The sequence below is a fragment of the Halictus rubicundus genome, chromosome 5 (genome assembly GCF_050948215.1).
Source record: "Halictus rubicundus isolate RS-2024b chromosome 5, iyHalRubi1_principal, whole genome shotgun sequence".
NCBI lineage: Eukaryota > Metazoa > Arthropoda > Insecta > Hymenoptera > Halictidae > Halictus > Halictus rubicundus.
In genome coordinates this window covers 11,521,298-11,533,591 of record NC_135153.1, presented here as the reverse complement: position 1 = coordinate 11,533,591, position 12,294 = coordinate 11,521,298, and the positions used below count along the sequence as shown (strand labels likewise).

Sequence of the window (12,294 nt, the reverse complement as noted above, 5' to 3'; positions counted from 1 at the left end):
AGGGGGGGGGGCAGAAGGACGCGCGTTGTCACCTCGGACGAAGATGAATCGTTCGTTTAATTGGACTCCCCCCTCTCCAGCTGGGTGGCGACGCGAGGAAATGTAAGCGATGAAATATTTAGCGTTCGCTGCGCGACTAATTAATGAAACGGGATTAGAGTGTGATAAACACGACGGAACAATAAGCTTCGCTCGCGATCTAATTCCCTCGGGGCCGAGTATTTCCATCGGGAACGGGGACAGGTGTTCTGAAGAGCTACCGGTCGAAATAAATTCGTTCCACTCTTCCCTTTGTTCTTATCGATGAAATTCCCATGTAAAGTGCCCGCGCTACATTCGTTACAAACTTCGTCGAACCCTCGTGGATTCGAAGGGCTGGGCGAGGGGACGCTTTTAAACGAGATCTGCCTCTCTCTCTCTCGGTCATTAGGAGAGAGGGGGATTTTATTTGCATGCAATTAAAAACGCAACTTCGCTAAATACTTCCAATACTTGCGCCCGGGACCGCGACGTCGTTCGATAAACTTGCAAATAGCTGCGCGGATGCAATTAAACCAACCTCGCGCGTAGACTCTGCGAACCCCGAGGAAAATCACTGGAAAGTTTCTGCGGTTGCCCGTGCATCGTAAGAGCGTGTGCTAAAACCAAAATTACATTGTCCTCGAAGAATTTATAATTAACCCGAAGAACTACCGAGCACGTCGAAGTGACGGAGATTTTTTTTTCTTGCAATTCGCGAAGTTAAAAATTGTTGTTATTATAAAGGAGATTCTCAGAATAAATTAGAAATCGAGAATGTCGGGTGTTTGGGGTTACGAGGGATGCGCATTTCTGGGGGAAATAAAATCGGCCGCACAAGCGAACCGTGATTTCTCATAATTTTCCAGGCACGCAAAAAGGTCTGCGAGGATTCCAGCAGGGGCGTAGGATCCAGGCGTTGATCATCGGCGGCTCCTTTGAACGGTGGACGCCGCTTTAATAACCAGTCAACCACGCGAAGTATTTCATTAGAGAGGAGAGGATTCAGGGGCTGAAGAGAGGTGGAGCTGGAAGAGGGCAAGGAGGAAGAGAAGGATGAGGAGGCGGGCTGAGTTTCTGAGCATCGCGCGCGATGCTGCGAGTCTGCGGGAATAGAAGCAGGGCCGGGGTTTCCCTTTGACGCTTATCCCTTGTCTGCGCCGACGAGATAGGATCTCGGTGGTCCTGGCGCGAGAGGAACGCGAGCCAGGTCCTTGCCTCAGCCCGCGGAAACTTTAATAACTGTCCTGGACCGGCAGCAACAAGTTCTTGCCCACGTTTCTGTGCAGCTGGGCTGGACACCTGGACTTTTTCTATTTCTCGCAGACGCTTCGCAGAAGCCGGACTACGAGAACACGATTGCTAAAATTCCCCGAGGATGATTAACTCGACGACATAACTGAATCAATGCGCGAACGACACTGCCCTAGAATGCTAACACCGGAACCTTTATCATTCAAGGATGATGATACGAGGAGGACGGTAGGTCTGATTCTAAAGTTGATCGGTGACTGTTAATAAAGGACCGAGGTGAAGACTACGATGCCTGAGAAGTTGACGAACGTCGCCGGGGACCGTCTCCGACAGTGCAGCTCCGGCGTGCCATTCTTCCCGGTCTACGTCGCCTCGAAGTGGAATTTATTTCCAGGCCGGGGCGCCGACTACGTGTCTCCGAGAATGCATGGTCCATAGAGCAAACGCAGAGACAGAGGCAGCAAGGAATACCTTGTTGGCACGGGGAGATCGTGTGTCGGGAGTGATGCTTGTGCTTGCGGACTTTCGGCAGTCGGTGTCTTGCGATCGCTGAGACAGAGCACGGGACTGTCTTTCAGCCGGCAAAAGTGTTTCTGTATATTTAACTCCGTTGTGTCCGAGGTTATGCGATCTTCGGCGAGGGTCGGACTCGCGGAACCGGGCCGGGGGAGTTGCGGCTCGGAGGCACATTCCATGATCTGACCAGAAATTGCAGGAGTGTATTCGTCGTAGGAGAGAAGGAGAGAGAGAGAGAGAGAAAGAGAAAGAAGAAAAGGAAAATTGAGAGATTAAAGGGACAGAGTGTAGTAGGGAAGAGGAGGTGTACCGAGTCTGTCGGAGAAACCCAGGGACGGACCGTAGAGGAGAGGAGAGCGCGGGATTCATGAGGGGAAGAGAAGAAAGGAACAACGGACTGCAACGTGAACGAGCAAGTTGAGGTGGGGGGCGGAGAGAGAGAGGACAAGCAGGGAAGTTTCAGTCTGTCCGAACTGGATGGGGGTGAAAATGTTCGGAGTGTTGCTGGCATGTGTCTGGCTGGTTGCCGGCTCCCCGTTACACCCGTGGCCGCTAATACCGCACAAAGGTAAGTGGCCCATCTACTTATAACTTCTTACTGCACGCTTTCCCCGAGCTCGGTCGGGGGATCATTATTTCGCGGTGGGATTTCTCCGTCCAGTCTACTGCCAGATTCGATAATGTGTAGTATCTTTTTGTTTCTAAGCTCAATTGATTGGGTTTCCCTGAGATACGAGCGATTTTACACTATTTTTCGCGGTTTTCAGTAGTACCAGTCGGTCACGAGTCGGACGCAGGCAAAAACGATGCTTTAATACATAATTGTACTTTGAAATCTCAGAAGGTCTTGTATAATTTATTAGAAATGGATCGTTCTTTGGATGTCTAGTAGTAGTACTCAACCATAAATCGGACCTAATAAGGTCCACCTTTAATCTAAGTAATTTAGAAAAGGAATAGTTTCAAAAGCACTATCAATTTCCACCAATTTTCAGTAGCACAAGTCAGTCATATATCGGGCAAATATCAGAACCGCTTGTTAAGGCAGGATATTGCTCGGGGATGTATAAAAAGCTGCATGATTCTATTAAAATAATTCATGCTTGGTCCGGGAGAATGGCTGTGAGGAATTTCCTCGGAGCAGCTCGTCAACTAAAAGCCGGGGAAATTATGAATTAAGGAAGTTCGAGGTTGAAAAGCTCCTTGAAAATTGCTGCTGGAGGTAGATTTTCTACACTCGAGGAGATAGAATGAAACTTCTCCCGTTTCCGTCGTATTTTAAAGATCAGAAATCGGATACGAGACCACGATTCTCTCCTTCCCTTTCTTCCTCCCTTTTCTTTCTGTTCTCTCTCTCTCTGGTTTCCGTCCCTCGAAGAAGAACAACCCGACTCCGTTCCGGCCTCCACCATATCCTGATCGTACGTTCGCCGCGGTGATGCGGTTTAATGGAAACCCGGAAGTTTGTTGCAACTTTTTCCGGTGCGGTCCTTTTTTCATCGAAATTACAGGAGCCCGAACGGGAGGGTTGCAACCTTCTGCCCTCGCCCTCCGGATCGTATCTACGTCGGCCGACAGTCAGCAGACTGCAGTTTTACGGCCGATGCGAAGACCGTAATTTAAAATACTCCGCGATAAAGGAGACGAACGATAACTGCTTAACAACGAGGGGGAAAAAGTTATTCCATTTCACGACGTCGGTAATCCGATGCGGAAAAGTTGCCCCGACGGCTTCCTTTTTTCTCTCTGGGAATCATCATGCTACGTCCCGTCCCGCACGCGAATTACGCGGTTATAGAGGTCTGCGAAGAAATTTCATTTCTTCTTCCTTAATCTTGTCTGCGATTCTGTCAATGTTCCAGCCAGCGCAGATTTACTTATAGTCCACATTTTCCGAACCAAATACCAACGGTCTTCAATTTTATTCTCCTAGTGACTAAAATATTCGATATTTAAGTAATACAACCCTGTCGATGGCCAGACGAAAATGGTTGATGTTTAAACGGTTGCAACAGCGTGAAAAACAATCGTAGAACAATGTAGCTGGGTTCATTTTATAGTTTGAAGACTCTATTTTCGCAACCCTGAGTATATTTTCTCCAAAAAACTTGTTACATTATTTGGAAAATGTGAAAGCGTAGATCCCTTTTTGGAGTACTAAACTGGATTTCTAAAGTGCTGATTGTAAAGGGGAGACTTCAATCTATAATTTAATGCTAATTTCAGTCATAGAAAAATTTGTCAACGTCCGTAGAGACATTTGAATTCATACAATTTTCGAAATGAAAATTCGTCCCTATTTTCTCTTCTGCTGCATGATGTGAAAACGTGTTCGAACACAATGAATTCAGGGTTGTAAAAGTTGAGTCTCGACGCTTTCAAATGAGCCTAGTCACATTGCGGTAGGATTATTTCTCACAAGGTTACAACAGATCAAGTATCAACAATGTTTGGACATCAATTTTCCGATCCCTTAACTTTGCATGTCGGTCTACCTTGCTTCTGTCGCAAGTGGTACAAGTCCACGAATAGTTGGACGTCCCAGTTGTATTCAGATCCACAGCTCGCAACGATATTTTCACTGTAAACACCAAACATTTAACTTCTATCTTACAAAGATCCAAAGATGAAAACGAATTCCTAAGTAGTATTAGTCTGCCCGTGCTCAGACATCGGAGTTTCAGATAGTTCGAGAGTCGCTATCTACGGTTTCCACGGTCAACAATATCCGCCGTCCGCGTTCTACAGATTATACGGCAATATCTACACCCGCAAGTAGTTCGAGTCGGCGGATAGCGGGACGCCGGGCCCTATAAAGCGATTCCTTCTACACGGCGTTCGCAAAGTAAATACCAAACAACGTTCGCTTCTGTGCTATTGGTTTAACGAGGCTATTCGGCGTCGACTGGATCCGGTTTTTTCACCGGTGGCCGGTGCGCCCTTTCTTCGAACGGCGAGGGATGAAAATGAAGACACGAACTGACGGTAAATCGAGCGGTACCGAGTGGAAATGCACGCTCGATTTCACAAACGCGACGCTCGCGCTATTACGCGGCTTTGCTCGCGTAATCGCGCCGCCATTTCGGGAATTAGTCCATCAGGATTCAACGTCGCGCGAGACCAACCGAGTCGTGTCGACATTGTTGCCGTTTCGACCGTGTCCACCGGGGAAAAAACGCTCCCTCTCTCTGGTGGACTATCCTTGTTTCTCTCTCTCTCTCTCTCTCTCTCTCTCTCTCTCTCTCTCTCTCTCTCTCTCTCTTTCTCTCTCTCTCTTTCATTCTGTGTCCGCGTGTCAGAAAGCGCGGCCTGTAATACCTCGTGGATTAATTGGCCGCTCAGTGGATCTTTTCGAGCGTTCGTCTAGAGGATTAGACAGATAAATACAGTTCTCCTTGTTGGTCGAGCTTCAGTCTCGTGGCTCGAGCTTTCCCTCTATTCCCAAACCGCTCGCACTCCTGTGAGTATATTCCCGACCAGCTTTGCGATTTTTTTTTACCGTGAAACTACTGAATCTTCCAACACAGAACTCTGCTCCCCACTTTTGAAAATGAATTACCGCGATCAACCCTGCTACGAGCGATTAATTGTTTCAGCGGAGAAAGAAGCTTGTAATTCTTGTCCGACATAAACAATGAAAGTAATTTCTTGAAAGATAGAAATGGTAGAATAATAGAATTTAAAGCTTGGAACAGTAGAAAGCAAATAATGTTTTCTACGATTTTCAGTGGTACGAATCAGTCATAAGTCAGACATAGAAACATGTTAATTGTTCCTTTGCCGCATCATATGGGGTTCAATTGTAGACTATCGGGCAGTGTCGGAACCCGTCGTGGGGGGTACCTTTTTCTTCGTTGCGATGCGTATGCGAGTGGGTGGATATATTTTGTTTTAAGTAAGAAATGCTCGCCGTTTTACATTATTTTCATTGGTAAAAATGGTTCCATCACTACTTTCTTTTCTTTGTTCTTCAATTTTATCTAGGAAGTATAAATGAATACTATCTTATTACCAATCCCACGCCGCTTTATTCAAACATAACCCAACAGAAGTGTGTATAATTATTACCCGTGGAAGCATCTTTACAAATTCAACAATTGTGAAGTAAAAAATCTGAAACCAGCGGTGGCAGGTTTAGTGTTAAGAGCTGAAAGTACAAGCTCGCGTACGGAGACCAATATGTTTCGGTGAAGGAGATCATAGTGTGATGGTTTATTGGGTTCGATTTTTAATTAGCTGGCGGTCGCGCCGCATGGTTCGAATTTATTCCGATGCATCGTCGAATGCTCGGTGAATATTTAACCAACTGCTGGGAAAGCGTGGTCCTGTGCAGTCGGGCTCGCGTCAGCAAAAGAAGAATTTAATATCGGTCCTGTCTGGCGTGACGCCGAGCTTTCGCATTACGCGAAAAATGCCGGCGCAATTAGGGCGGCAAACGGAACAATTTCATTACGCGTAGAAACGTGGGGTGGGGGTTGAAAGAGCGATGTGTTCCAGCGGCGGCGATGTCGGTCGCTATTTCGGACACGGGCTGCGTCGAAAGAGCAACTCACGCGGCAATACGGCAGTCGAAGACAAAGGACGAAATTAAGCTTCGCTACTTCTGCCAGCTTCGTGCTCTCGTCTATCTGTCCATCTCTCTCTCTCTCTCTCTCTCTCTCTCTCTCTCTCTCTCTTGCTCTCTTTCTATACCGCTGCTCTATTTTCACGCTTGCGGATTCGATGCGTCATTTTTACATACTGCACTCTGCCAGATTAACTTCCATTATGTCGCAAAATTTTTTAAGCTGGCGACGGGAACCCGGCGCGTTTCCATTGTTGCTTCGCGGTGCGTAGCTTTTTCTGTAATGCCGGCTTATGGTCACGACACTGTTGTTCGAATTTCATGGAAATTCGATGTGCGACTTAATCCTTTAATACGAAGCCACAGAAACTCTGCATTGTTGCAATAATGATGAACAAAGTGATGGATCATCGTTAGAAGCACGCCAATGCATTTCGCTTCTACTGCGAGTAGTACACGTCCACGAATAGTCGAACGGCCCAGTTATAGTCAGACCCACGACCCACACCGCGACTATATTCATGCAACAATGATACACAAAATGGTGCACGATCGTTAGGAGCTCTTGATCATCGACTGAAAAGGATTTACAAATTTTCGATGGCAATTTTTTACAGAAAAACATTATTCATGTAGATTGCTTCAGAGACGATTCCTACGTGCAACAAAGAGACAGTTCTGCGTCAGAATCTTTTCGATCAAAAGATTATTATTTTCGTAGATCATTTTATAAAAATTGAAGCTGAGGAAATTCTTTTCTGCATACTGGAAAACTCGGTGTTTGTTAACACGTCGCTGCCTGATGGCCGGTTAATTGAACGTTCTAAAGACTGTGCTATTTTTAAAAGAAGCTTAGTAATTTTCTTCTAACTAAAAATCTCAAAAGAAACGAGCGGTATATGTTATATGAGATACTTTGTTGGTTTGCAAATCGAAATTCTGTGGTTATCGTGAAATCTATCAAAAATGTAAGAAAATATTTGCCATTTCTCGAACATCCTCAGCAAGCTCCCGTAAGAAAGTAATCCTGAAACGCTTTCGTTAAACTGGCGAAAATCGGGTCGTTCCGGCCGAAAAAATCCCGCGCAAACTATTGCACGTACGAAATTTCGCACAAAGCGGGCAACGTTGGCGCGCGCGCGGCTTTGCGCCTCCGTTAAAAAAAAAATAGGTGGAACAAAAAAGAAGAGAGTACGTGGGATTTTGTGCACGACAACCCGATACCTTCCGCACAGGGCGTTTTCCCCTTTTAATTTAACGCGGCAAAGGCGGCTCGTTAATTAAAATCTGAACAACAATTTCCCAGGCGGACCTGAGAATAATCCGGGATCACGAGGGTTCGTAGTTCCCGCGGGGCAAATTACGCGTGTGTGTTGTACTCGTCGCGAGAACCTTAGAAACGCGGAGTCAAAGCTCGCCCTTATTTCTGGGCTCCCGGAGCTTTAAATACCTATTGCGTGGGGCGTGGGTTCCGTCCAGTTTTAAGAGGCTTAAGGGGAGAGTGTGCGTGACGATTATCACTGAAAGCACCAACTGACCAGTTAAAGCCACTCGCTTTCAACCCCTTTTCTAAAAATAATAAAAATAATAAATAAAAATTAATAATGTAGAAAATATTTTGATTAATGATATAGCAATTTTAAGTGGCGTCCCAGAGTTGCCACTCGAGTGTTAAGGGTTAAGAATACATGTTTGGCTAGTTGTTGTTTAAGAAAATGTGACAGGAAATTTTTTGGCCCCCGAAGGGAGGGCGTCCATAATGGGAGATATCATAACGAGTTTGCCGGCGGCAATTACGGGAGTATAATGAGAGGGGAAATGGCCTCCCGTCAATTATTAACCCGGTTCCGCGTAGGCCTTGGTGAGCGAAGGGTTCTCCAGACGTCTCGGCTCGCGGGAGAGCATCCCTTAGATGTCACCCTCGCCGCGTCTACGCGGTTGATTAAATTAAATCACGCTCATAGCCGGGATGGGGCATCCAGCGGCGTCCTTTAATCGAATCCGGCGCCGTTAATACGCCAGCGAAACTTCCTAACGAATTAAGAAACTGCGACCAAACTCGCGACGCCCTTCGAGGGCTGTAGTTGACGCTGTGACGCCCCCGCGGCTCTTCAGGTCCTCCGCGGATACTTCGATCCCGGTAATGGAGACCAATCGAGTTAGTATCGATTTATTTGCCACTGATGTCTGCGGTTTGACTGTCGCCTGACGTCAAACTAGAACGAACTATCGCTTCTCGTTCGCGTCGACGGAGAAGTTTCATCGAAGTGAACTTTTTCAAAGACTTCATGATTTTTTTCTCGGAAACCATTGCGGCTACGGACCTCAAATTTTTGGAGCATCTAGTACGATACTAGATGTGCATTTCAACCAACGGAAATCGAGATTTTTAGACTCGTAGCTTTCACCTAGATCCAAAATGATGATGCTGCTAATACGGTTGTAGGCCGAATTTCGAAAAACCCTTCGGCTGAAACACGTGTTACTATTACTAGTAAAAGCACAGAAAATTTCAATAGGATCGGCCAAATGGTTACTGAGAAAAAGAATTTTTTTAAAATGTTGCCTCTACCAATTCATACCTCGGACCTAACTTTGTGAGATTTTTTCGTCCACTTATGGCACTCGAAAAATTGTTTTAATTGTAGATTCTGACTCCAAATATTGTCTATTATGAAATAAAATTTTCTAAAACATTCTTCCTTTTCTTAAGCCTTGGAGAAAATTGCATATGTCGATCCATATTGTGAAATGATTTTTATACCCTTGTCCTACGATTTTCTTTGCGTCTCCAGTGATTAAAACTTCGTTGTCGTTTATAAGTCACGCGAAGAAAAAGAAAATTTACAAGTCTGATTCGATATTATAGGGCAGGAGGTTAATTGGGAATTTGCGGCTGTGGTAGAGCGTGCGAGAGACTTGGGAATTTTTCAGAGGGAATTTTTTTGGCAGTGTTTTCTTTTTGGGGGCAGGTCTTTAATTAGAAAGGTCGGGCAGCGTGAAATTGGTGGCGACTTTGTTGGGATTGGATCGACAGCTTGAAGATTTGATACATGTTTAGGTATAAAGATACTGTGAATTCTGTAAATATATTGGTCCATGTGTAGTTAGTTTGCAAGCTCTTTAATTATTCAGAGAGCATGAATCGTTAAATGCTTTTCTTTTAAAAATGGATTGAGTAGTTCGAGTATATAACTTTGGAATAATTTATATGGATTGACGAAGCTCCTGAAAAAGCTTTTGAATAAGGGATGACCAAGTAATTAATACTGTTTATAAATGTAGTCTTTATTCATTCAAAAGTACAAATTATTTATATTACATATTTAGGACGCCAAAGGTATTACGAATCCTTTGGGTTCTATTACGGGATGTAAAAGATTTGAAGGTTTCCTATTTACATAAATTTGTTAGTCATCTTTGTGCAAGTTCTCCAATTAGGAATGTCCAAGAGCTCAAAGATGATAGGAACTTTTTCCAGAATCGGACCTATAGTTAAAAACTTTTGAACATTTTATATGCCGGTCCACAGCTTTTTAGTCAAAAAGCTTTTGCATTAAAGAACTCACTTGAAAACGTGAGTACGTAGAGAATCTTTTCTGATGGCCATAGAAACCGTATGAGTTTTAGAGATTTGTTATTTATTCAGTTGCATGAGTTTTTTCCAGAAAAATCCTCAATTAGCGATATCTAAAAATACTGGAAATTTTTCTCTTGATCAAACCGAGGATTCAAAACTCCTGAACATATACATCCGTAAACCATGAGAGCCTGAAAGCATAGAACATTTTTTTCCTGATCGAACCGATAATGGAAGAGATCCTTTTGAATTATAAAAAAACGATAAATATTAAAATTCTGATACCGACAAGCTCCTATTTTAAAGCTCTAGGAATAATCAAAATCCATTTCTATAATCACTAGATTGCGTATTTTATGCACTGATGACAAAAATGGTTAGGTTCAATTTATTAAAGTAGAAAGACAAAAATAGTTCAAGAAGGTGAATATATTATCTTAAGCCTGTTAAAACGGTTAAAAGATATTTTTATGTTGCTCCTGCCTCTTGCAGTTGCGGCAGATAATTTTTATTTTGCATAAAGATCCGCACTCGAGTAATCAGGGATCACCGGAGAGAGCTAGTAGCAAGAACCCGAGCGTGAAATAGTAATTTCCAAGAAGTGGAAGTGCCATTTCATGATCAGACGGCACGAAAAGGTTTTTGATCTCCGAAGCAGGTCCAGCAGGGCAGGTGCGCAAGAATGCAGTGGCCTCGCGGTTTCTTCGGGCGCATCCCTCGAGTAGGTGGAAAATGGCGAAGGTGGTACGGGTGTAACAAACGTAGAAAAACGTGGGCACGTACACAGAGAAACCAAGAGTGAAAGAGAGAGAGAGAGAGAGAGAGAGAGAGAGAGAGAGAGAGGGGCCATGGATTTCAAGTGAAATGCGGCGTCATCAAACGAACGGAACCTCGGACCAGACGTGATGCCTGCTCTCGCAAAAGGGGATGAAAGGGGCGTTGACGAGAATCTCGTGCCTTTCAAATCTCGCGAGCACTTCATTCCTGTTACCGTTGAACCCTCTGTCTCTCGAGGGATCGCGATAAAAACATTTATTCAGTAATATTTCGTCCGTCGAGAGGCTGGCCGAGAGATTCCCTCCCGGCATCCTCCACTCTGCCTGGGAAAACACCGGAGGCATCATTATTCTCAGAAAGTTTACGCTTCCGTACCTGAAATCAAGAACAAGCATCCTCGGTTGATCCCCTCCTCTTAACCCCCCGGAAATTCCAACTGCTCATTACCATCAACCGGCGCGCCGTGGAATATTCGAGGAACTACTCGAAGACCCGGCGACGGGAGACTTCCATTCGAAGCTCGTTAAGATCCTCTCGAAATCTTCTTCGAACTGGCTCCTCGATCCCTCGTCGAAGGAGCGCGGTTGTTTTTCTCGAACGTGACGAATAGATCCTCGAACGGGGAAAAAGCGCGGAAACGCGGCCACCGAAATATACCTACTGGGTGGCCTCCGAATCATAGTCACGCCGGCAAACCTTCTGGAAAAGCTCGATTTTCGGTTCCCTGTTCTCGAGAAAATTCAGGAAAATTTTTGTAATTCGTGAGTGAACTTGATTGGAAGAGTACGTGGAAATGGTCTGGCTTGATCAGACACGTCGAGCGATGTCATAATACATGGAGTTCAATTTGTTTGAATTTTCTAGATTAATCCTTCCCAAATATAAATTGTTAGAAATTAATTTGAGGACACTGGAATATCTTCTTAAATTTTGTTGTATCACAATTTATGGAACACCCTGTATGCATCTTAAAATTATAAAATAAAGTGGTCTTCACACCGGATGACTTGTTCTTCAAGAATACCGAATTTGGAGAGAGGGTGCAGCACTTAAAAGAGATTGGACGCCTCGTCTGATCACTGGCTGACCTCTTCTACTTGGCGTTAGAGACGCACAAAGAAAGTTTCGTTGATAATCCCTCGGCACGTAGAGAATAAATACATAAATGAATCCTTTATGATACGAGACACATGTATAAACAAGCTTTATTATACCTTTTTCCACGCTCAAGCTGCTGAAACACCCTGTGCACTCGGCAGTAGCGTGCGGCGATTTTCATCCCCCGTGAGTTATGCACGAGATGCTCGTTTCGCATGCCGGCCAACGCGCTGATAAATAATTTATTCGACCGGTCGGACGCGTTCCTAGTGAAAACGCGTCGCCGAGGAATTGAATTTGAGGAACTGCTAGCTTTCGAAAAAAAAAACCGGTGACGTCAACCTGGCGAAGTCATACCAACAGAACATAGAGATCCGGTTAAGTTATTCGTATATCTGAGAATCACATGAGCATGAGCACGTTCTATCAGGCTTCGTCTGACGTCTGTCATCCGAGAAAATATTAAAAATTTCCCCAGAAAAAGAGT

At 44.7% G+C, this 12,294-nt stretch overlaps 1 protein-coding gene across 2 annotated transcripts in view; it reads left to right on the top strand.

Moving 5' to 3' along the window:
- LOC143354385 (disintegrin and metalloproteinase domain-containing protein 10) overlaps positions 1-12,294 on the top strand; it is a 233,678-nt gene that overhangs the window by 21,463 nt on the left and 199,921 nt on the right. For both annotated transcript variants that reach the window (XM_076788428.1, XM_076788427.1), the window contains exon 2: positions 888-2,356. In XM_076788428.1, coding sequence (XP_076644543.1) covers positions 2,266-2,356 — 91 coding nt within the window. In that variant the 5' untranslated portion in view covers positions 888-2,265. The remainder of the gene's footprint in view (positions 1-887; positions 2,357-12,294) is intronic.